The sequence below is a fragment of the Pan paniscus genome, chromosome 17 (assembly GCF_029289425.2).
Source record: "Pan paniscus chromosome 17, NHGRI_mPanPan1-v2.0_pri, whole genome shotgun sequence".
Lineage (NCBI taxonomy): Eukaryota > Metazoa > Chordata > Mammalia > Primates > Hominidae > Pan > Pan paniscus.
This window is the reverse complement of record NC_073266.2, coordinates 51,019,648-51,046,804: the sequence shown is the minus strand read 5'-3', so window position 1 is coordinate 51,046,804 and position 27,157 is coordinate 51,019,648. Positions and strand designations below refer to the sequence as shown.

The 27,157-nt window shown below is 36.1% G+C and overlaps 1 protein-coding gene across 1 annotated transcript in view; it reads right to left on the bottom strand.

Moving 5' to 3' along the window:
- Positions 1 to 27,157, bottom strand: part of ASXL3 (ASXL transcriptional regulator 3) — a 173,034-nt gene that overhangs the window by 76,859 nt on the left and 69,018 nt on the right. Inside the window, exons 5-7 of the mRNA XM_055102422.2 lie at positions 12,563 to 12,684; positions 3,494 to 3,611; positions 2,418 to 2,537 (exon numbers count right to left, since the gene is read on the bottom strand). Coding sequence (XP_054958397.1) covers positions 2,418 to 2,537; positions 3,494 to 3,611; positions 12,563 to 12,684 — 360 coding nt within the window. The remainder of the gene's footprint in view (positions 1 to 2,417; positions 2,538 to 3,493; positions 3,612 to 12,562; positions 12,685 to 27,157) is intronic.

The following is a 27,157-nucleotide window of genomic DNA, read 5'->3' as shown; positions in this document are numbered from 1 at the left end:
AGTCTCACCATGTCATTTCTTGTATTTCCCTCAGTGGCACCTACAGGTCTAAAATATAGGTTAGATGATTTGACATTCAGATTCTATCCAAAATGAATGGCTTAGACTTTGGAGTTAGATATGCCTTGGTTTGTATCACTTAGCTGTGTCATCTTCATGTAACCTCCTTAACCCTTCAGGATCTCAGCTCCTTCAGCTGTAAAACAGACGTCATTCTACTGTACAAAATTGAAGTAAAATTAAAAGACATAACTTATGTCAAAATACCTAGACCATTCCATTATATATGGCCAGTGAATGTGACTTCACTTCTCCATTCCTCCATTAAAGTAGTTTCATTATCTCCATTACTTTGTAGTCTAGAACAAAGCAGGTTTGAAAGATCGGGGGCGCTCTTTCATTATCTTTTAATTTGCTAACAAGTCAGCGGAAATACTTCAGCAACACGATATTTAACACATAAGGTATTTAGTGGCATGCAGGATTTCCTAAAAGCAGGCTTGTATATCAGTCTTTATATCTTTCAGTTGACTCTCAGTATTAAAACAAATTCTGATTCTCTAATTCATTGAGCATGGACTTCAAGGTACAAAAATCAGAATACAAGAAATCCTGGGCCAGGCATGGTGGCCCACTGCAATCCCAGCACTTTGGGAGGCAAAGGCAGGCGGATCACCTGAGGTCAGGAGTTTGAGACCAGCCTGGCCAACATGGTAAAACCCTGTCTCTACTAAAAATACAAAAATTAGCTGGGCATGGTGGCAGTGCCTCAGCTACTCAGGAGACTGAGGCAGGAGAATCACTTGAACCTGGGGGCAGAGGTTGCAGTGAGCTGAGATGGCACCACTGTACTCCAGCCTGGGCAACAAGAGCGAAACCCTGTCTCAAAAAAAAAAAAAAAAAAAAAAAAGACTGAAGATCTCAGCCCCTGAGAGGATACTGATAAGGGTATACCTTAGTAACTTTCGCTCCTGAAATTACTAAGGAAATAAATGGGGATGCCCCTGCGCCTTAAATTTTCGTACACTCATTACATGGCACTAACTTTACAGAGGTTGGTAGCTGTTTTTAACTAAAGGTCGCAGATGTTTAAATCCCTTAGTGTATGATAATGTGGTACTGTTTTGGATTTTTAGTATATTCTTTATCTATCATTCTCCCACTATAGTTTTCTATTTCAGAAGCTACTTATATTAAAATACTTACAACACCCAGAGTATTAGGAAAGAATATGTCCATGTATAGGTAAGTATGGTTATACACAAACATACCTTTTGGGATAGAGAATAACTAAAATTATTTGGCCTTAAAATAATGCAAAACAAAGAAGTATGCTATATTTAAAGACTTTAAATAAAAAAGAGATTTGGCTTTCCTAAAGGTCTCTTATTTAAATATAAATAAATCCTATTTAAAGTCTTTTTATTAGAAGTATGTCCCAAGATTTAGCAAAATGTCTGTCATATAGTAGCAACTGACAAAACTTTACTAAAAAAAAATCAGATAAAATCTTGAATTTTATAAACAAATACACTCTGCAAATAAGAATTATCTCAAGTTGCCAAGAAAGTAAGTGGCAGAACAGGTAATAAAGTTCACATCAATAAATTTGCAGTTTCTGCCAAACATTTTACAAAATATTATAACGATCCAGGTTATTATCATGATCCTATTCACAGGTAAAACAACTCAGAGAAATGAAGCCATCAGGATCTAGGTACAGCAACAAGCCAGTGGCAGTTGAGAATTCTAATGTTCAAACCAGGATATGTTTATTTTTGTCTTTCTAATTCTCATGCTCTTTTCTCCCTGAATGCTGTTGGGGGTTCCTGATGAAAAGTTATCAGGAAAGAAGTATGTTGAAGAAAACCTGGTGCTGATTTGAAAGACCCGTGGCCTGTGTCTCCAACATTTCTCAGCAATTTTACATTTTTTCAGACAGGCACTACTAAATATTTTAAGAAGCATAGACAAAAAGCAAGGAAGAGCAATTTTACTGCAGCAGACCCCACTGACAATGTACTCTCCAGTTCAGTGAACCCTTTATAAAGATTGCATTTTTTTCTTCCAAGACAGCATATTCCAATAAAGTGAAACCTAGTTGCACAGACAAAACACCGCACATTAGATAGTATCATGACCCGGCAGATAATTATTTTACATGTATCATTTTAAGTCTCATCTTTACCCTCTGCTTCATCCAATATTATCATTCACAAATTTAGTAATAGGCTTAAGACCATTCAGTTGTAACTAGAATGTTTCCTTATTTAGCATTCTTTTTGGTTTTGATAAATGGAGGGAAATTTTTATTTCCTTGTTTAATCATTAAAAAATGTTCTGAAAATTTTAGATAATTTATCTGAAAAAACACAAATTTCTAAAATGTGAAATGGCATAGTCTATTAAACACTCACCTAAACCAGACTTTTTTAATCGTTTTAAGTGCTGACTTGTTTGTTTTCCAGTGGGAGATTTTTGCCCATGTTTCATTTCTTTATCTGAACTGTCCGCTTCACCATTTTTAGATTCAGATCCTAAAAAAGGAAATAGTTATTATGTCATTATCTTCTCTAGCTGTCCTTGAAAAGAAAAATCTAAAATTGTTTGAGGAACTGTAGATATAATCTCCTTTTCTAGAGTTAATACACTACCTTTGGCCACAATCTGATTCCCCTACTGGATATAAAAAGAGAAGCCCAATAAATCAATCAAACAGAACAAAAAGCAAGAACAGATGGCCTAATAGTGGAGTCAAAACTACGTTCATTGATCTGATAGCTTTTAAAAGAAATAGAGTCAGGTCTTTTGTAAAATACACGAATAAGCTTGAACAATACTATGCCATTCTGAGACAACACAAGACAGACACGGAAAGATGAAAAAGAAAGGAATCTTGTAGAGAGGGAGAGATTATACCTTTATAAATAGCTTTATGTTGAAGTATGAACAGAAAATACAAACGTTAATCTACAATAAATAGAATAGTACATAGCCGATAAAGTGACACAAGGTAAATTAGAAGAAAAGGTCAGGGCTGCACTGGGGTGAGAAGAATGCTGCCAGAACACAAAAACTAATAAAAGGATTTCTGACTTTGCAGCACAGGACTGAAAAACAAATTCACACTCACAGAGAACTGCTCTTGATGGTATTACACATCAGCATGTGGTCCACCCTTAAAGTTCAACATTCAAACAAAAGCCAAAGCAACAACAACAACAAAATTCACCTACACATTTTCTTACACCTACTGTCATTAGCAAATGAAGACATTTGCTGATGATGAGGCAAGCAAGCTGGTACCTTTTTCTTTTCTAAACTGGAAATAGTCTATATTTTTGAATCACTGAGTCAAAGGTATAAAGAAATTAAACCAAACCTCAAGTGGAAGTATTATTCAGTTTCAGAAAAAAAATCATGACATCTCTTTCAGTGAGGAAGTCTCCTCCAGGAAGAAACTGGCCAAGCATATGATATTTCAGCTCTTTACCTGAAGGCGAATCCGACTGCTCATCAGACACCTTTAATGGTGTCAAAACAACACGAGGAACAGTCTTGTTTACCATCATTGAGACTCCATTTCTTCTTTTTTGCTGCTGCCTCAAAGCCTACAAAACATAATAAAAAGATATAACATAAAAATATAGCCAAAATAATTTCTCATAATTGAATTAAGTGACTCATTTGTCCATCATTACATAGAACCTCTTAAGAGACTTAAATTCCACAGAGCCCCTAATTTCTCAGGATTCTTAATAGTTACCTTCATGTCATTTTCCCTCAAAAGCATAAAATCAGGCTTTGGCAAAGGGTATAAGCCCGAGACCATTTTCGGTATAATTCTAACAACAAAGCAGCACTTAATGGTTTCTTCTACCTTAGCACTGTGGCTTGAGAGTCCATGGAATTTGAAACTATGACTCCCAAGTCAAATGAATGTAAAATAAATGTTTCGAAACCAGGATAAAAATATATGTGTCTGCACTTCTCTCGCAGGTGCGTCCTCTCCAGCGCACCGCTCAGTCAATCAAGTTAACACTGAGTGTCATCAGTATGTACAGCATGTAAGGACTACAGTATTGATGCACTCACTCAGCCGTGGGGAGCACTGCACAAAATCACTGAACATGGCAGGAATCATTTATTTCTGTGAAGGGAATCAGTCCTAATCTTGGAAACCTTGCAGCACTTGGCTTCTGTCTGCTTGACTTTGGGCATTAACCTTCAGAACACGAACATGACAGATTCTAGCAAATCCAGGAAAAAATGAATATAAGAATAAATCTGTCCAAATGGGAGCACTTTGTGTTTCATAAATGAATCGACCACGGTGATGGTAATGTAATAAAAGACATTTAAAAGTTTTGAAATACAGCTTATCTAGCTGATCACTTTATACAGAAAATTACCTGTAATAAAAAGGGTCTCAAGCACACGAAACTGAAGAGCCATTAAATTCACAGCCACAGGAATGCTAAAACTCCTCAAAAGGTTAAAAGGCTGGCTTCATACTGCCTCAATCCTTTTTATTCCTAGTTTCTGTGTAATTTCTACCAATTTTACAACATCCCAGTTACTTGATTAATGTTCTTCGACTGAGAGTTGTCAGAATCTCCTGAAAGACTGCCTTGACTGTATTTCCCCTTGCTATCAAAAAACGATGTCCTTTTATTTGCAAAGGGTATTAGCTGATGTCCAACTTGTCAACCATAAGATTTAGCAATCAAATAATTATACAAGTGAAAATTAAATACCATTTAAATGAGAGAAAGCATTTAAATTATGCAGACAACTTATTCAGATAAGATTTAAAGCCTGATGAGAAAGTAAAGGCTTGGGAAATCCATTACAAATGATATGGTTGCTAATGATAACATAAGACATATTTTCTTTGATTCTTACATTTATTAAGTTTTCATAAAGTACCCTGGTACTATATATGGGAGAGGGGCAAAAAATACAAAGATTAATAAGATGCCATCCTTCTCACCTTTAGCCTGCTGTTATTAATATATTTAATGAGGACATATGTGTTATAAAATATTTAAGACATTTACTTTCTTCAAGGTGTATACATAATTGCACATAAATTTTGCACATAATTGAATCAATCTGTCTAGCATTGTATAAGAATTCAAAGTACTTTATAGAAATTAACCTATCAATCCAATAATAAAACAGAATACAGCAACATAGCATAGCAATTTAAATTACAATTAAGTCCATCTTTGCCCATTATGTAAGACTTCACAAAACAATTAAACCTGCATAAAGAGTGATCAATTTTTAGGAGTCTTTATAGCATATATTTAAACTACTTCTCATGGAAAAAAAAAATAGACATTTTAAAAATAGTCTGTGTGTGTGTGTGTGTGTGGTGTGTGTGTGTGTGTGTGGTTAGAGTTTATTTTAGAAAATATTTAGGGAAAAAAAGATGAACTAACTAGAAGCTGGAATCATAAAGTCAAAGCTGGCATGTCTTTTTAGAGCATTTGTGGTAAATAATAATTAAAGCAACGAAAATTTTGACCTCAATTTCTAGAGCTGAGAGGACTCTGCTATAGAAAAAATAGTAATCAGACAGAAGAAAACCATAATAAAAATAATATAAGAATAAAAACCCATAGCAATTTTTAATTTTAAAAAGACAAGGTATAGTCAAGGCAAGGATAAAGGAAGGTGACCAATATTGAGCCTGTTTGTATGATGTTTTTTGAATATATGTCTCCTGATCAGACAACCTGACTATTTCTTAGTACAATATTTTTAAAAGCACTGACACACATTATGTGTCTGTAGGCAAACAAAACTAAATGCCTACTATATAAAAAGATTTTCTTTTTCCTTTTTTTTTTTTTTTTGAGATGGAGTCTCGCTCTGATGCCCAGGCTGGAGTGCAGTGGTGCAATCTCGGCTCACTGCAAGCTCCGCCTCCTGGGTTTCAAGCAATCCTCCCACCTCATCCTCCTAAGTAGCTAGGATAACAGGTGTGCACCACCACCCCTGGCTAATATTTTTTTGTTTTTAATAGAGACAGGGTTTCACTATGTTGGTCAGACAAGTCTTGAACTCCTGACCTCAAGTGATCTCCCTGCCTCAGCCTCCCAAAGTACTTGGATTACAGAAGAATTTTATAGAATTTCAGAATTTTCTGAAAAATTGGCAGTGTGATGCAGTGGTTAAGGAGTTGTAGAGAAAGATTTAACTAACTAGCTGCTGGGTAAATGACTTGGGTCAATGTCCTACAAAACAGAGGCAGTAGTGCAGGCAAGATGCTTTAAACAGAAAATCTGCACAACAGTGGTTAGCAGAGTTTACCTTACATAGTAAATACTCAACAAATATCATTTTTTGTTATTTATATAACTTATCCTTTCTGCAACCAATGCATTTTTGAGACCTTATTCAGTTCTATGGTAGCATAAGTGCTGCTGATTTATAATGGTGAATATGATAGTAGTTTTAATTATTCCACATTTTAGTGAAGGATTGACAAGGAAATACATGAAATAATATAAGTGTTTCACTCACATACAAGTGCTAAGAAAATTATGCCAGAAAGATGAAGTAGGGTAACTTGGGCGGGGAGAACCAATTTAGAGTGGGATGTCAGATATGGCCTCTCTGGAGGCAGCAAAGGAAGTGAGACATAAATGACAAGAAGAAAGTGGTTGTGTGAAAACTGTGGAGTCTCCAATAAGTAAAAAAATAGTATCACATCCACTAGCAGGGATAACTTTTCATTATTCCAGAAATTAAAAAACAAAAAACAAAAAAAGAACGGAGTAGATGGAAAAAAGGAGAAGGGAGTTTACAGAGAAAGCAAAGAACTCCAAAATGGTTGCCAAGGTTTTATAAATTAGTTCGGAGGACTTATACTCAGGATTAAAAACATGAGGTCAAATATAAAGCTTCCCTTCTAGCCTCCCCAGACCATGCCTATGTCTCAAATCAGAAATTTCACTGGGAAAGGGTTTCCTGATTTTGTTATTCCTTTGTTTCCTCTTTCTTTTTTTCTGAGATCCCCAGGATTAGGATTCAGAATAGGAGTGAGAAGACTAGAGCAAAGTTATCTTAACCAGTGTTGTCATAGCCATGACATCATAACCTTCTGGGAGGCAGAAGGCCAACTGCTAGATTTTTATGGCCTGCATTAGTGGATACATAAGAGGCTTTTGCTGGGAGGCCTCTGAAACTACATTCAACACTGACATAAACCACGCTCTCTCTAGCTGACCTCCGCACTTCCCCTCAGTGCAGGCTCTATACACAGGGCTCCTCTCACCTAAGTAGGCAGCTTTCCTAGGCAAGGTCTTTACAAATTCCCCATGCTTGACTAGCTGTTCAGCACCTGCTCAGGCCGCAAGCACAGTCAGCATCCTTGTCCCACTGTACGACGTGTAGCCTAGCCATTATGGTCAGCCCTCTGATTTAACAAATCTCATAATCCTTCAAAATACAAGGTTTGGAACACACACACCCCAAATCTTGAGTTATTTTTTTTTACATCTGTTGGGGGTTGTTCAATCGACCATCTGGCCTTCTCTTAGTCCTGTGAGGCTATGTCTAACACCTCTCTTCCAAACAGGGTTACTGGTATCATACTGTCTGCAGCTTTGAGCTTTTGCTGAAATTCTAAGAAAACAAGAAAATTCCTATTTTACTTTATGCTACATATATAATAGAAATCATCTGCAAATTAACTTGTGATTATCTATATTTGGGTATCTCACAGCCTGGATATTATAAATTCATGGAATAGATTAAGAAAATAGGATTAAGAAGATCACTTTAGATAGTCATGGATGCTGTGTCCTGCACAGGGGTACCCTAAAAGAGGGGATGTTATATTTTGTTGTGACAACTTGGAAGGGGCAGCTTTTTCTATTACACATCAGAGTCTTAATTAGCTAGTGGTGGCCCTGTTGATTTGTCTATAATGTGATTTATTTTGACAGATATTACATAATCAGTCTATTTTAGTCTAGATTCACTTCAGGGGGGGGATATAAATGAGACACCTCCAACTGTCTCAAGCCTTAGCTGTACTGTGGAATGCTAATGGACTATCTTGTAGAACAACTTTAAATTCTGTCATTTCAAATCCAGAAAGAAGCAATATCAGAATCAAAATAAACAAGCAGATGGTGACTGTAAATGCAGTCTACTATGAAGGAATGTACCTTCAAGCCGGTCATATGTATAATGTTCCACTGTCCAAACCACACAGAGTACAATTTCAATATCGATGGTGTTATGAGAAGGAGTATAATTGGATTTCAAGTTTAATGCTTCCAGGTATTATTCAATATGAAAGAAATTTACAAGCTTAACCCTAGAAATAAATGCACTTTTTAAAGGAAACACACACAACATAGCTAACCCAGTCTAGGAAAAGTAAAGATCATATCACACTCACATCAATTCAATTCTGGCTCTAAGTGCAAGGAAAGAAATCAAAAGATGCTGACTGTGCATGCTTTTCTCCAGTGACATATTGCAATACTTTCTTCCAAAAAGAGAAAAAAAAAACCTTTAAATAAACATTTGATTTTTCAGACAGAAAGCCTGTTAGATAGTTCTAAAAATATGGATTGGTTTCATTCCTATCCTAATGGAAAAAATAAAATAAAACTTCAAATCAGAGGCTTTTGTGTTAACTTGGAATTTTAAGCAAGTAATGCCTGCTTTATTTTAACAACAAAAAAACACAAGCAATGTAGCTTAAGAATGCATCGAATGCAGTAACTCTTCCACTGAAAATCTGAAAATATCACATGCTGTGAATGCTAAAAGTCAAATGATTAGAAATACACATAGAAAACAGCGGGCTGTTTCAGGCACCAACAACTTGCATTGCCGCTAGTGTGATAAATGTCAATGCCCATGTTCAGAAACTACTATCATGCAATATAACCTTTGGAATTTCACAGTATTGGTCAAACATATAAAGCTAAAGCAAAATACCAAGAATAGATCTGCTTTGCAATATCAAAAAGAAAATGCATCTGCAACTTTATGAATAAACTCTACCACCCTAAATAAATAATGAAGGAAGTCAAATAAACCAACAGAAACAACATAGAAAGGTTATGTTCACTACCATGTCACTTGCTGTAACAGAACTCATCCTTCTTTAACCTTTAATTATCTTGTGCCGGTTTAAAATTTCCAAAATTTAATCTTTCTGAATTATATTTTAAAATTCAAAATCTAATCTTTTTACACTTTTTAGGATCATAACTAAAATACCCACGCAGAAAGAAGACAGGGAACAAGGTAATAATCAGCAATCTGCTGCTCTCCAGAGGCTTCTGAATATGCTTATGCAGAAAAAAAAGACAACTACTGAAATAACAATATGTTATTCATGCAATTATGCCCAACATATGATGTTAACTAACGTTTTGAGGATTAGAAAGTAAAAGGGACTCAAATATTTGGGAGCAATAAAAATATTCCATGTCAATCGTCAAGGGACATTATAGCTTCCAGATTGTCCAGCTTACAATTACACTGCAATCAACAGTGCTATGACATCAAAGAGCCCTGTAAACATGTAGCCCTCTCTGTAGCAACATGCTTTAGGCAGGGGTAGAAAGTACAGGCCTTCAGACTTGAGAAATTATGCCTGGCATATTTTGTAAGACAGTTTGTTGTAAATTATTTTTTTTACTCCACTTATGATTATAAAGCTATTTGGTTTTAGGAATTTTTTAAATCTACTTATTTCTAAGAGTCTACGCTGGTTAATGTATAGACTACTAAAGTCCTACTGAATCACAACATATTTCTAATAAAATAACAATGACATATATTTGAGTGTGTGTTATCAGTATGGGCTGGTACTGAACATAAGCAGCCTGTGTTCAGAAATGCTATTTTTAATAACTATGCTGTATTGCTTTCCATATGCTATATAACAACTGAAGTATGTAGATTTTCTTGGATAGTATCAAAAATTCGTCTATACTATTACATAGCACATGCTGAAAGGCAGTATTTGTGAAGAGGGCAGAATCTGAAACTACGGTTCTGGATTCAAACGTCATCTCTAAGATTTACTTGCTGGGTGATCTTGGGCAAGTTACCTGACTTGGGTCTTAGTTTTTTCCTTTGAAAAATGGGGATATAAGTACATACTTCAAAGCATTTGAATGAGAATTAAATAATATATCCCACGTAAAATGGAGAGTACAGTGTCTAGAAACCATAACAGCTAATTATCAGCTAATGTAATTATTTTTAAGATCATTCTGCTGGCCCTAGGTTCATATGATTATGATTGTGCATGTATACATACACAAGAAACATATATTCACAAACACAGATCATATGTATATGGAAATATATATATATGTATTTAATACACTTACAAAAATTCTACATGGTCATAGCCATTCAGCTATCCAAAAGAAAAGAAAGCTGTAGATTTGCTGAGGTTGCTACAGTTTAAAATGCTGCATGTTCAGTCAATTTTTGCAATGCTGTCTTAAGAAATTCAGCAATTACATGGAATCTGGGCAAAATTCTGCAAGAATAGCTTTTCTTCTAAATATATTTCCAATCTGAATTTGATTATTAATCAAATATTAGCATATTTGCTACATATTGAGCCATATTCTCCTGGTTACTAATTTGCTATAGGTTAGAAAACAGAAGTTTTAAGAAATGAATTAACTCTTTCAGGACATTAAGAAGCTTTCAGGACAGGATTCTTAAAACAAAGCTTAGACTCTAAGCAAGCAGTGGCAGTTCCCATGAATATATGCTCCACAAAAAACACAAAAACAAAAAAACACTTAAAATTTTGTAATGTTTTAGTAATCGTAAAAAATGTTCAAATAATACAAAACCAAAATGATGAAAGTACAAATTAATGATATAGAACAATACAGAGAGTTGTACCTTTATATTTCCATTCATATACAGGAAGATTTCATGGTGTGCACATTTTCCAAGTCACTGAACCTCAGAAGTATGAGTTTCATTTATGATCCCATTTATGTTTCTTAAATGCCACAGCCACAAGTGTCCATTTTTGTATCTTTTGTTCTATTCTGGTTAGTATTTTATTACCTGCATCTTATTTGCTGTCTGAATGAGTAGCCCAGGCTTTGCTACCTACAGCTGTTTTTTATTTCATCAATTAAAAAGGGATCTCAACACCAATTTCAGTTTTGTTCTCTGGCATCTAAAACATTTCAAATGCAGTAAGTGGCAAGCTTTCCAAAGGGTACTTGACCTATGCAGGGTGAAATACTGTTACTACCTTCAATATAAATGCTGCAATGTCAATAATATGAAATAGGAAGGTAACATAATTCAGCATAACCATGTTAAGTTTCTTTCCTATGTTTTCTTGTCTGAGGTACAGGAGAAGATAGGTAGAGATGTCTAAGTCTAGAAGTTTGGATGTGCATATTAAGAAGCTTCAGTGGTTGGTGGAACTTAAAAAAACTCTATTTTAGAAAACATAATTTTTCTTTTCCTTGTGATAAATATATCGCTAGAATGATACCTCTAATCCTGGATCTGGTAAAGGTCATCAATGGGTGGCTGAAGGGGGAATTGTTATAGAAGGATCAAAATAGATGATTGTATCAGAGAAAAGCACTTAAACAAGGGGAAACTATGAATTCAGAATTAAATATGTGAACCTTCCATTTACTGACACTCTTTGTGTTATCATCATACGATGGCTCCATCTAACCATAACATCTCCTCCTTTTCTTCTCTGCACAATTTAGCATTTGCCAGTATGACAGAAGTCACTATTATTTCTATGAGCCACTCACTCTACCATGTGCTTTCATCCTATTACCTCAGCTAATTCTCGGATCAATCCCAGGAGCAAGATACTATTATTTCCCACATTTTCTAGATAATGAATTTAAGATTCATAGAGGAGAAGTGGCTTGCTAGAGACAGCAGGTGAGTAGCAAGAATTCAAACCAGGGCATGTCCGTGCCCAGAGCCCAACCTTGTGTCTATCCCTGCACCATCTCAGTGCAAGGCCACAAAGGCCCGTACTGCCTCTGTGACGGCAGAATAATATGGCAACTTTAACTGCCATTCAGCACCAAACGACACTCATAAATGAATATTCCAGATATAAGTAAGCAACACTCACTATTTTTCTTATTTGTAACTTAAGGTATCTCAGTAACAAGAAATAAATTATCATTTATTTTTATACTATCAGATAAGCACAAAAAACATAGAGATGTTATTTTTTAAATATGCAATGCATTTATGAACCCAACAGATTTACTACTATAAATCATAAATAAACACACAAAATGTTAATACAAATTTTTACATATTTTCAGTGGGTGCATATTCCTTCTTCTATTTTACATCAAAGTTCTCAGTCAAGCCTCTCCTAGTTTTTTTTTTATCACAGATTAAAATTATTGAACTGAATATCATGGATGGGGTTGAATTCAGGAAGATTCTGCTTTCTGATTGCTAGGTTATTATTTACTTGATCAGCAAAACACACATTACCTTAAGTATGCAGAACTGAAGGACAAAGAATAAATGGCAGCTATCTTACCTGTTTAAGAGCCTTTTTGGTGTGCTGCTGGAAGGAAGACACTAACTTGCTTTGCACTGCTGTGTTAGTAAGGCTTGAATCTCTAGTGGAAGATGCTTCATCAGTTACCTGCTTCGAACAAACTAGAAACAGAGAGAGATAATGATATTACTAATTTGAATTCCTTTTTTTATATCCACTGTAATTACACACTTGGAGCTTTTCTCCAATTGAAAATGGATACCTAAAATAAAGCAAAATAGCACAGTAAAAAGAATAGTATCTACATATGAAGAAAAGGAATCATTTAATAACTGTGTGGCCGCAATTCCATTTAACCTTTTTAAGCTTTCCTGTCCTAACCCGCAAATTGATAATTTCTATGTCATTGAGCTATTGTATGGACATAAAAAATAGACAATATCTGCCTCAGAAGTTGGGAGTCAGTAGGTACTATTTGAATTTGAATATGGAGATTAGGCAATGCATAGTATTCTGAAAACAAACAAAAAAACAATATAAATTAATGCAATTGTTTTAAATCTACCCAGCCTCACAGATATTATGATGCTTCTACTTAACAGCCTTACTACTATAGAATCTGTGACCTATGGGACATGTTTATTTTCTCTTATGGGCTGAGTCATAAAGCATGGATAAGGAAAAAAGAAATCTGAGATGCTTGTTATCAATTCAAGATAATTATTTTGAGGAAAATGGTGCTCTCACAGATTACAGTACAACTGCTCATTTTTATCAGAGTCAAGCTTGCATGTTGTCTATTCTACAGAAGACATTTTCTTCCAAAAGACCGCTTTTTAGGAGAATCAATGTCTCACTGACTTGGGTGACCAAGTAGAGCCCACAGGCAGTGTCTGCTCTCTGAAACCTATGTTTGAGCCAGAACTCTACCTTTAGTTCTCCTCAAACGGACAGACTTCTGAGTCCTTACTTGACTCCTTCTCAAACTGAGAGACTTTAACACTGAAATGGTTTGAGTAGGAGCACAGATGCAGGCCCTTCTCTGTATACACTGGGGGAGAAGGAGTTTGGAAAATTAAAACGAGGAAGTACTATGATTAGCGACAGAATGGAGGCATATGTCAAAGGCAGGAGGCAAGAGGAAGTCAGAAGAAAATAACTTGAGAACATATTGTAAAAAAACTCAAAACATGACTTTTTAAGGGCACCGGGGTTAATGCTAATTCAAGAAAACTTTCCAAGTGATGGTAACTTGAGAGGGTTCTGACCTGAGTTTTAAAAGAAGGTGAAGAAGTAAAAATTATTGTAGTAACAAAGGAAGCACAGGCATATGCACCTTGAGAACACTCAAGTGGCTTCTGATAGACTCAAGCACACCTTGCCTAGAAATAACCATGCGGCCCGTGAGAGGCAATTCTGGGAAAAAAATAAGTTTTTTGTTAATACAGAAAGTAATCAGAAAGACAAATGAACAAATTTAGGAAAATAAAATAACAGTTATTAATGCCAGACACTTCCAACATTTGATCTGATTTAATCCTTGCAGCTTTCTTGTAACACAATAAGGTATATATTTCTATAATGGAGGAAGAAAACTAGAGCTCAAAAAGGTGAAATAACTTGCCCATGGTCATAGGGCCAATGAAACTGCAGAGATGGGATTCAAGGCCAGCCTAGTCTAGCTCCAGAACCCATGATTTTTCCACTTACAATATTTGGTTTCAGAAGTCAAGATCTGATACAGAAAATATCATATCTAAAGAAGCATAATTTAGTTGCATGATACTGAAACTAGAAGTTAACAAAGGCAGGGGGAAACAAGTCACCCAGCCCCCGACAAGGAAAAACTTAGAATTGTAAGTGATGGGTCTAGGAAATACTATGGTTGAAGTAGCAAAAAGATTTGCGGATGAATATAGTGAGAAAAGTCATTGAATTAAAGATCATATGACTTTTTGTACTTAATATGATTTTTTTGCTTAAGACAGTCTAAATGTTCTAGCTAAGAAACAGTTTATTACATTGATCACATAAACTATGCTTCCTAGGCTTCTCTCCTTTAAATAATCACTAGAATAATTTTTAACACCTTGCCAAAGCTTATTTATCAAGAAATACTAGAAATAATAATCAGTTTATAGTCTAAACATAAATTTATGGTATTTACTGATAATACAGATAGCCTTTTCAATGTTCTGAAGTCTCTATGAAATGTGACCAACTGAGGAGGTGACAGAGAGATGGCAGATAAAATATATGATCCCAAATGAACAGATCTCATGTATGCCCAGCCAAAAGTAAAGTGTGCATTAGCAAATATGTTTTATTACTTTCACATTCTTATAATGGCATTTATACCTAGAAAATTGGAAACTTACAGGTTAGTTCGTTTAAAGGAGAACTAAATGCAGTCCATAGATATTAAGGAACTTAGGGAAAATATGAGAATGCTTCTGCATACTGGGCGTCTAAATGTACTTCCAATTTGTTTAGAAAATGCTATTATTCCTCTGTCTTTCAAAGGCAAACTCCACTTCAGCAGGATTAAATAATAACAAATTCTGACCCAGTGTACATGTAATTGAGGCCTCGCATCCCTCCTATTTTCTGAATAAGAAAATAAGCATTATGCAATCATCTGTCCTTCCTGAGGGTAACTGCTACATAGCTTACCAGTTGCTCTATTTCTGACCTAGGAAACCATCAGACATTGGGATACCTATTTCAGTATCAGCATATACACTGTACATTTTGGGTTAAATTTATTATGGCACTATGTTGATAGTGATTGACATCTATTTATATATGTTGTATCCAAAAGAAAGATTCTATTCAATTTAGAGCCCAGAACTTCAGAGGGAGGGCAGGACAACAGTTGAAACTGCACGAAGGAATACCACACAGTTTGTTCTAAAAATGATTCATTTTCCTTAACCCAACTTTATTTGCTTTATTTTACACTCCATTCTAGACCCAAGAAAAACATCAAGAATACCTGTCCTAGGTAGTCAATTTTCTCCCTAATCCCTCTTTCTGGAAGTTGTTCCTTACTTTATTTCTCTGGATCAAACCATATTTCCCTAATTATTTACTGATACAATAACTATAGAACTTTAAAGAAAAGCAAAATGTAACAGAAAAAAAGTATGTGATTGTTCCTTTGGGTTAAATAACTTATTTTTAAGAACAAAAAATCAGGAAAGAAAAAATGGGTAGGACATATTTGCAATTCACCCATAGGCTTCAATCAGTGTGCTCATACACATTTTTAAATTACTGACAAATACAGACCTTTTTTCATGGGCATTTGACTTGCTTTATTCATTCTTTTTCCATGCGTATGACGTGAGAATAGCTGAATCTAAAAACACTATTTCACTGAGTACAGTTGGCTGTGCAGGTTCGTGCAGATTCATATTCTGACAAAATGCAAGGTTTTCACTTTTACTTATTCTTGCAGCTTTCTTAATAATAGATGTGATAAATAAATAATGAAGGACTCATTTTAAACAGTTGCCTGAATATTTATCTAAGAGACTGACTTTGGCCTCTGAAATACAAGCCAAAGGAAAATTAATGTTAAAGAAAGGATCAGGGAAAATCCCTTGCATGTAAAATTACAACAGGAGCCAGGAAACTGAAGAATTAGGACAGATGTTTTATCCAATAAATATCAAAGACTGACATGCAGCTTAGAAAGTGATATCTTCTTGGCATTCAGAACAGAACAGGAGCTATCTTTTCTAACTATGTACTGGCATGATCACAAAACTAATGCCAGGACCTTATACTTTGAAATCCCACAATACAGCCTGTCCTTTTCAAACTGAAGATGAGGAAACAAAATGAGACTAGTTCTCCCTAGAATTTTTATCATTCCACATTTTTAAAAAGGTATAAAAATACTATTTCTGTCTACATTTTGCTTGCCTGCCAAAAATAGGCAAGCCAAAAGCATAGTTAAAAGCTAATCTGCTGATTTTAAATTTGCCTCTCAATACCTCTACTCGCACTCCCTGAACCCTCCCTCAAAATACTCTATTTAGAAGATCAGGGAGCAAAAGGAGGTGGGAGATTATAGGTAACCATGAGACAGCCTTGAAGGCTAGAGAACTGGTGACTGCTCCAGCAAAACTGCAGGCTTCAGTGTCTCCAAGTTGTCTGTCTCTCCTTTTAATTTACCATTCAACTTGAAAATACTATGGAACTAGAAAATGTAAATTAGAGTACCTATTTTTAAAGCTGCATGCTAGGGAGGGGATATGGTTGGTATTCCCTCCTAATGTAATTACTAATCCACTGACAGGTGTACAAGAGGACATCCACAATTGTAACTGTGACTTACAACCCAGGATATACAGAAAGGAGCAATCAGAATACAAACTTGATCTATCTCTCTTGTCTCACATCCTGCCAGCCTCCCAATTCTCAGCCTCTATAATCCAGCCAATCTGGAGACTCTTCAGTGTCTTCTGAACACATCTACTTGCTGTGTTTGTTGTACTTGGTCTGATTGTCCCTCCTCCAAATATCCTTTCCCAGCACTCTGCCTGGCAAACTCATCTTGGCAGTCCAAATTCTGAACAGCTTCCCCCAAAGCTTCTCTGACTGTCCCAGCTTCTGAGGTAGACTTGCTCCTCCCCTAGCCATGCTTTCTTGGAATTTAGTGTACAAATTCATAACAGTCCCTGCAATTCTGGTGCTGTCATCTGCCTCAGCAGCCACAGGCTTGGAAACTCAGGGACTTACATGCGAAGATGGGCACAGAGCAGTCGATCTATTAATGTTCATTGAATTTTTTAAAAATCAAATTTTAAAGTATCAAATTCAAAAATTTTGTTTAAAGTATTTTTGAAGTTAACTTTCAACTATGATTTTTAATAAGAATTCATGAAAGTGGAGGTCAGCAAAGCTATTTTTTATGAAAAAGTATGTATAAAATGAATTGTTGTAAACTTGAAAATAGAAGCCTTCTTAAATTATTTTCTCAAATTATTCTAAAGTCAATTAGGGATAATATGAAAGCCAAATGACAGAATTTCCTTTGCAAGACAGTAGGAAGTTGCACGACCTGCCACTAATTATAGATAGATTTCTCTTTGCCATCTTTACTCATTGTCTTATTTAACGAGTAAAGTCAGTTTTGTGCTTTTGCATGGGGAAATAAAAATAAAATTTAAAAGTCAAAATTAGAAATCACAATGCTTACATAAAATGGCAGAAGCTGTGTGGGTGCAGAACCACAACACAGACCAGGATCTGTACATTATATAGTCTCTGCAACACCAATATTGTGTACTATTAATTGCTCTCTGTCCCACTGAGCCACCCAATAAGTAACAAGCTATCTGAGGAAACTGGTGCTCAAAGACCTAATAAAGACAAGGAGGGGAACAGCCTTTTACCAATTTCATTTCTGTAAGTTCTCTTTCCAAACACTCCCTTTCATTCTTCTGAATAATCAGACTAGATTTGCTCAAATCACAACAGTTTTCTGTATGAATGATCTTGACATATATTATAGGTTGGTATTCCCTCCTAATGTAATTTTAAAAAGTTATATGAATAAAAAATTTAACTCAAAGGATACATAGTGTATTAGGAATAACACTGTGGTACATTGTTAGAAGTCAATAAAATCTGAATAGAGGGCTGGGTCTTAGAGGAAGTTTATTGGTTTACTGATTAATCATTCAGTTGCACAACTTTTATTGAGTACTTTCCCTCATGCCAATCACTGTATAAGATGCTGGGGGAAAAACAGTGAAAAAGATCGAATACCTGAGTTGGAGGCCATAAGAATTTTTAAAAAATGTTTTCAAAGAACAATGGTCTAGATATAGACCATTAATTCTACCTGAGGAGAACTACCGATGAAAACTTAACAATAATAAATTTGTTTCGAAAGATCAACAAGCAGACAATTCAGAAGTATCCCCAAATGGCAAATAAACACAACAGTTTATGTTTGGGTTATAATTTGTTTTATGTACAGTATTTACATTTGAAATTGTGTATATCAGATATTTTGGATATATACAGCCAGAAAATACATGCTACAAATTGTTAAAAAGACTTGAACAGGGAAAACCATCTGACCCCAATTAAATCATTCCTGAACTCTATTTTTAAAATCCTTTTTGCATTCAGCCTAAGCAGAACTGCCTTTTCTAAAAACATTTGTTTCAAGATAGGTATAGGTATTTGGGTTTAAGCAAATTTCCTTATTACATTAAAAGAAAATCCAAAGGATATAAGTTGCCAAGAAAAGTCAGTAAATAGATTAATAAATTGCTAGTAATACTAGCAATAAAATAATGGAAACAGCAATTTTTTCCTAAGACCCTTTCAAAGGACATGGAGTCTAAAAATTATAAGCACTGATTCTCTTGATAACGTTTAGAACAATATCTTCTATAATGAAACATACCTAATGTAACTGGAATGATTACTATATTTTATAACCTGCTTCATTCGCCCAATTAAGCCTCTTCTTATTCAGAAGAGATTTTCAGAAAAAACGCAAAATAAACCAAGAGGAATGTTGAATCAGATAATAATTATACCAACCATATATGAGTGAGAAAATGCTGCTGCAAAATGTCATCATGCCAGAGACCTTAGTGATTTGGGTGGCTGATATCATATGATGCAAATGTCGTTCACCTGCCACAGAAATGGATATGCCACCACCTCATTACAATGGCTACAAATGGTTCACAAACATTTTGGTTAGAACACTGAAGCTCCAAAGGTAACTAGGAAGACCATTGTATACACAAGACGTAGCTATAAGAATCTCTCCTACAAGTACTCAATTTATCAGCCAGGCCAATTTAGTTATACTATTATCTCTGGATATTCATAAAAATATCTCCTTAAACACAGAAGAGAGAAAACTCAAACCAAAAATAAATATATTTAGTAGGAAAAGCATATATTGTAGTTACCAGCCTTTAGCCACCTAACCTCCTCCTACCATAGAACCAACAAGGGTTTCGCTCACAGGGTAATGGAGAGTAATAATACTATATGCTGTTTGTGTGGGAAAAATGACATCAGAGGCTTATTTATTTTATACTGGTATAACCCCTGTGATCTACACTGCGTCAAGTTCCTGAAACATCTGCACAGAAATAAAGCAATCAGCCTAGAAAATGAGAAACCGAAAAAAGTGGACAGGAAGGAGATCAGCAAAAGTTTGGCACAGGTCAAGGTTAAGTGTTTCATTCATGGGCATCACTACTAATTATTTCATACTTTATCATATAAACTATAAACTCTGATAAAGGGGAATCAGGTTAGCTATCCAGATGGCAGTTTGAGAAATGCTTATACAATACAACTAAAGAAAAGTGAGAACGAATTATCTGGCATCAATGAAAAAGTACTTTTTTTAAAGAACATGAGTGTTTTGTTCATATCTACAGTCACAGATTACATAAATCAAACAGAAAATTGGCTACTTAAGATGTGTAATTGAGGGAATACCTTCAATTCTGTTTTTGAGAAGTAGTTTGTTGTTTTATTATGAGATCATATTCTGTTCTCAATCTTTAGTTTTATGAGATCATATTCTGTTCTTGATCTTTATATTATGAAATATTTATCTCACAATTCAAGAAGAGAGATGAAAGTATGCTTAAATGGGTCACTTCATCCCATTTAAAAAGAAAACGTTTTCCTACATGACTCTGGACTGTTAAAATTGACCAAAATCCATCTAGACAAGAATGAAGTTCACAGTTCAAGAGGAAATATGTAAGAAAAAGAGGTCTCTAAAAGATAAAAGAAATGAAAAGTGTCTGTAAGTAATGTTTGAAAGAGTTGGGATAAGTCATTTGGAGAAGTTAAGATGAAGGGGTGACCATCTGTTGTTTATCATCAGAGCACAGAAAAAAAAAAGGAGCAAATTAGCTTAATTAAAAGCACAAAAGATTTCAACATAAAGAAAAAAATATTCTCTATAAAAGTTATCAAGAACACAGGGAGAAGTATAAGGGGGACTGTGCGATTTCTATCCCCCGGATCATATACTATTAGAATATTGTCTGCTTCAGTTGAGTGGTTTAAGAAAAACACTGGCAGGAGAGAGGAACCGGGGCTTCATGATCTTTTGAAATTCCTCACACTTCTTGTGAACTGTATAATCTGGGGGCTGGAATAAAAGAAAGGAGAAGGAGAAAGAGTGGGCAATGGAAGTTCTATATCCTGCCAATGGTCATTTCTGACTGTGAAGAGTATTCGCTTTCCTCTGTGTTTTCTTCAATGTGTAACTAAAACAACATAATTTTCACATACTTAAGTTTCTCTAGGCCACCAATGTAGAGCAGGTGTCTCCATGAGCAAACAAAGCTGTGCCTAAAATGCAGAGCTGTTGGATGAAAGACAAATTAGCTTAATCTCCCAAAATTAGGGGACCTGGTTCAGGCATAGAAGGAATATCCTTCCTGTCCCCTGCAAGATTCTTAGGAATGGCTGCCAGGTAGTTGGTCACACTGTGTCGTCTTTCTCCACGATCATGTAGAAGCCTGTTGACACTCTCCTACCCCCACCCTCCTGAACACAAAGATGCAGACACAGAACATCCAATGTAAAACTACACTGGAGCATTCACAGGCAAGTTACTGTAAAACCTCCAGCAAAACAAGACCAGAATACCAACTGACACTGGGTAGGTGGGCAACATCTTCCAAAGTTACTGAAAACACTCCCTTCACAACTCCACAGTCACCCTCATTTTCCTTTTTTGTAGCCTTGTATAAAATTGCCTCATGAGCTGTCAGTGTGACTACTCCCCAGGGTGTCTGGACCTTTTAAATGTATGCCCCAATTTCTCCATGAAGCTTCTCATCTGCATGTAACTGATGTCTCAATTGAGATTATATTCACACACTTCAGGCCTCCTTAACACACTTTTCACTTTTGATAAAAGACCCCTCAAACTGTAGCCTCTGAGCCAATGAAAACAAAGAGTGAGCTGAGTAACGTTTCATTAAGTTAACACAACTCTGCCAAGAATCACACAATCAGAAACCCACTTATAAAACTGGCCATAAAGAATAATGAAAAAGGACTCCATAAAATTCTTCAAATGTTGGAATCATTATTTGCCCTGGGATCTAAGGTCTAAAACATAAGATTCATGTTCTTTTTTTTTTTGCCCCAACAGAAACTTTTAAAATACTAATTCCCTTGCTAGAGTGCTGCTTCCTCCCTGAAAGCCATTAGGGTTAATAGCAAGCAGAACCTTTTTTGATCTCTGTGGATAAAATGTGTACAATCTCTAGTTTCCTCATTTAAAAGAAATATATAGGATGGTTGCTGTTGATTTTAAGCATGAACTATATTAGGGCCACAAAAGGAGAAACTTAATTTTTCTTGTTAATAACAATTTATAGATACAGGATGAAGAGAGCGAAGACTGTCTACTGATGGTATCATCTCATATAAAATATGTATGAGTTCTGCAGACCAGCAACACATTGTGAGTCAACCTAATATGTGTTAGGAAACTCACGATATATCAATGTATTATGCTCAGAAAACAACTCAGACACAAACATACCCATAAATCTCTGACTAAAATAGACCATAAAATTTATAATATTTTACTTGGGTGGCACAGATTTATACTTATATAGGCATAAATGGTCATGGGTTGTCAACACAGATATATCAAGTAATTCACCTAAATCATTCTTTGATCTCTAAAGCTTAGCTTGTAAAATGTGAAGTTTACATTCTCAAGTCTAATTATTATTAACTTGAGAAACTCTTCAGAAGTCAAAGAAACACATAACCATAGTTCTGTGTCTTGTAAATTCCACAATTAAAAATATACCACTTTTCCTACATTGTAAAATTTTTCAACAAAACTTTATAACAAAGTACCTTGGCAACACATCTCCCATTTTAAAAGAATGTTTCCCTGCCCAGTTGATCCCAAGAAGAGGACTAAAGTATTATAATCATTATCTTAACTCTGCCTAAGGACTCAAGTGTTAATGACTGGAATCAAACTAAGATTTCTTATCAGTTTTTACAAAATACTTTCTTCTCAAATACTTCTCTGCTTATCCCCTAAATGGTACAGCAAATGTCAATAAATAGTTGTCAATCCAATATAACACTATGGTAGCAGCGGCTTATTCTTTCAACGCATCAAGGGTATGTTACAAATTGATGGTTAATATTCTTCTCAATACTCCCCAGTCTTTCATCCCAAAGGATGAATATAAGAAGGAAAGATGAATAAAATAGCAAAACAGATGGTGTACTCATCTCCCACTCCCTCTCTCCCTCCTTTCCAACTTTTCTCTCCCACACCCCTCTCTCTTGCTCCCTCGCACACACACATCCACTCATATACCCAACCTTCTCTCTCTGATCACATTTTCAAAGTATATTTGTACAGCTGTAGGAAGTGTGGAAAGTATATCCATTCTAACTTTTGGTTCAAATATATATTAGAAACAGAGTAAGCAAGGAAATCACCTAAAGCAGTTCAGTTTCCTGAAATCTATTATTGAATTTTAAGAAATCATGTGGTATCCCACTATTTTATTGGGATAAGCCAAGGGTTCCTCTTTGTCAAAGTCTTAAGTTTAGGATCATAATGGATGTGAACTAACATTGGAAAGGCAAACCATACCAATGATGACTGGCTAATAAGTGTTCCCTGTGGTTCCAGGCAAGGTATCAGAATAATGAGAGTCTGGCCTTTGGTGTCACACCTGGGCTTGCAATTTGGATGGGACATTTAACCTAAGTTTGTTCCCTCAGAGGTAAAAATAAAACAAAATAAAAAAGTACTCAATACATTTTCAATATCTAGGTTTGAAAATGTGTCCTGAGGCTAGATTAATAAGCTATACATAGAAGCACAGGGTGCCTACATGGAGATGCAATTGTGGTTTGCAATAAGATGCAAAAGTGAGCAAGTCAAGGAATACTCAAGGAAATAAGCTATTTACTATTCTTTCACTGATTTCCCAAAGTAATTTCCCGAATGCAACTTCAAAGGAGAGGTCAGGAAATCTAATTTTTGTCACATTAGCTGGATATGTTTGGGTATGTGTTATTCGGTGAAGTGCCTATTCACATTTTACATTAGGGAAGTTTGCTTATCCCTGTTTTGGTTTCACTATTGGCTGAGTGCTCTCATGCTATCTGTCACCCTTTCTCAGCTACTAAACTCCCAAGGTTTCCTCTGGAATTTAGGATGTCATTATCAAAATCTCCTGCAGCCTCCATATTTTCTCTGAAAACTCCCTTTACTTCTTAATATACAAAATCTGGCTGTCTTCCCAGCCAGGACACTGGTTCCTCTGGAATGCTCTCAGGTGGTAGCCTTTTTCTTTTCTACACCTCTTATACCACTGGGCCTGGAAATGGAATAAGTGACCTATATTCCCCTCACTATTCCCTCCAAACCATTCTCCCTCCCTGGTTCCTATGATGCCTCCAGCATTGTATCTCATGCCATCAGACTATATTACTAACTATTCAACCTACTGTACTTATCTGCCAACTCTTGGTTACTCTCCTTGATTTTTTGAATATGTTAGCTGCTAATATGACATCTTGTCAATGTTAGTTATATTATAATTGTCTGTTTCAATATCCATGCTGATGATTCTCTAATATCTTATGCAAGGGCCACCACCAGCCTTTAAAACATCTTTGTGCAAAAAAGAAAAGGCAATCTTTTTTCCAGGTGGACCCAGTCCCATCCCACAGCACTAGGTTGGGCAAATGGAGGGGTGCTGAATTTCAGCCGCTGATGCCACCTCATCCAGGCAACTCTTGAGTGCACACATGGCCTAAGCACTCTTGATAGCCTGAAACCTAGCCCCCTTCTTTCTTATCAGCTCTGAAAATACATCGCATAATAGTATCCTAAATTCAATCCATGCATTCCACTCTCATATCACTTATACTTCCAACTCATTTCCTTCAGAACACCAAATCAAATAACCTTTTCACACCAATGAGACTTCCTTCTTCACGCTATCCTTTACTCACCTCCACATCAGCTTAAATTCTATGGACATTTGCCTTCATTACTCCACTTCATATACCCTTAACTCCTTTCTTCCTCTCTTGCTTCATCATTTACATTTGGCAAAACCCCAGCTTCAGTCACTATACACATCTTCTGTACTTGTAGAGTGGTCCCGAACATGACTGGAGAAAAATGGACAACCATGTAGGTTGGTCTCCTAGTAAATTCAGGATGACTAACCTTAAGAATGTCCTTAATGCTGTCAGACTCTCTCAGACAAATATTTTCTATCTTCTCCTTAAGTCTACAAAACTACCTCCCCTATTCTCACCCTTAACTGATGGACTACTTTTCTATTTTGCTGAGAAAAATAACATACACAGAAGCAAACTTCTATGAGCCCCTTACACAAGTACTGGCCTACCTTCACTTCTACTGAAACACCCTCGCTTTTCCTACTGCCTCCTTTAGAGCACCTGTCTACATCTCTTGCTAAGACCAATCTCTCCATTTGCTGAATAGGTCCCATTCTCCCTCATCTAACCAAAGCATAACAGAACACCCCTGCCACATTATCAGTTTTCCTTAACTGAAATGTTCCCGTTAGTGAATAATTTGCTAACAATTGTTTCCCATTTTTTTAAACTGTCTCTTGATTCTTTCCTTTCCAGCCATTTTCCCATTCCACTCCTTCCCCTGACCTCAAAATTCCTTGAAAGAATTGTCTACACTTGTGGTCTCTAATTCCTCTCCTCTCATTATCTTGAACCCACCTTATTCAAACTATGGTCTTACCATTCCACAAAAATTACCATTGCCAAATTCATCAATACACTCATAAAGGTAAATCCAGTGGTAATTTCCTAATCTTCATCATGAATTCACATTTCAAAAGCATTGACACATTTGAGTCACTTCACCCTCCAAAATACTTTCTTCATATGGTTTCCAGGACAGAAAATCTTACCGTGTCCATTTACTTTCAGTCTCACTGTTTTCTATACTCTCTCCAAGCTCTCAAAATTCAAGTGCCCCTGAGCTCAGTCTTTGGGTCTTTTTTCTTTTCTATTTACCTTCAGTTCCTTGGTAATGTCATCCAGTTTCCTGTCTTTAACTACCATCTATAAACTGGCCACTTCCAATTCAGTATCTCCAAGAAGGATCTTTCCCATAATTTTCAGACAGATAAAATCAGTTATTTAACACGTCCACCTAGATATTGAAAAAGAATCTCATGTCCAGAACTGAGCTCCTGATCAACAACGCCCCTCCCCTTAACTGGTTCCCTTGAAGATTCTTCCATCTAAACTAAGGACAATGCTATTGTTCAACTTGCTCACATACTCAAACTCTGGAGTTATCCCCAACTCCTTTCTCCATCTCACACTCACATTTATCTGCCAGCAGCTTCTGCTGGATCTACCAGAATCCAATCACTTTTCATCCCATCCACTGCTAGTACTTTCCTTCAAATCAACAACACCTCTCCTCTAGATTACGACAATAGCTGTCTAATGGGTCTCCCTGCTTTTTTCCTTGTTCTCGTATCTTTTTCGTAGTTAGTGATCCTGCTAAAACCTACATGTGGCCATTGCCTTTCTAGCTCAAAACTCTACAATGGCTTAATATCTCACTCAAAACAGAAGCCAGCATCAAGGCACCATATAACCTGGCCCCCATAACTTCCCTGGCTTTGTTTCTTAACATACTCTCCCTTGTTCACTTTGGCCTCGCAGCCACACCAGCCTCTTGCTATCTCTGGAATATTCCAGGCACTCTCCTGCCTCAATGCCTTTGTAACTGCTGTTCCCTCTACCTGGAGTTCTCTCCCCTGAATGCCTGTTCTCTCATGCTCCTCAGGTCTTTTCTAAACATAACCCTCTCCCCTACTTCCCCACTCCCTTATGTATTTTGCCCCATATCACTTGTCACCACTGAATAACCTATACATTTTAGATATTTATTTTGCTTATTTTCTGTCTCTCAAAGAAAATAAGCTTCATGAGAGATTTGCTTTTGTTTTTCACTGCTGTAACTGCAATGTCAAGAATAGTACTTGGCACATGAAAGAAGCTCAGTATATATGTTGAGAGAGCACATGAGCGCTCACCCAGGCAAGAGTACCACACTAGGAGCAACTGCAGTTAAGATTCTCCTTCACCCTCCTGAAAGGGAAAAGTATGCCCCACTCACCTCCCCTTTTAGAAAGCCAGAAATTACTGTGATTCTCTGCCTTTTCCCCTCTCTAATCACAAAGACCAGCCAGGGTTCACACCATTACCACAACAATTGGGGGGATGCTCAAAAAGCCTGGGAATAGGGACAACAAGTCATATGAAAAGTAAAACACCCATAAAGCAGTCTGCAGCCATTCTTGTAATTTCCTTAGGGCAATAAACTGTGTTTTTCCTACATTAAATTCACAACCTTTGCTACAGATCAGAGAGGAACGGAAGCAGTAACAGTCTTACAGGGTCTATCAGCACACAAGTTTAAAGAGAGCATTCAGTGAGCATGCAGAGGACAAACAAAGGGACTCTATGGCCATTAATAAAATGAATGACTTTGGGTTATTACTGAAATACAATATTTCTGCAAACATCCTTTAAGGTTTGTCTGTTTAAAGG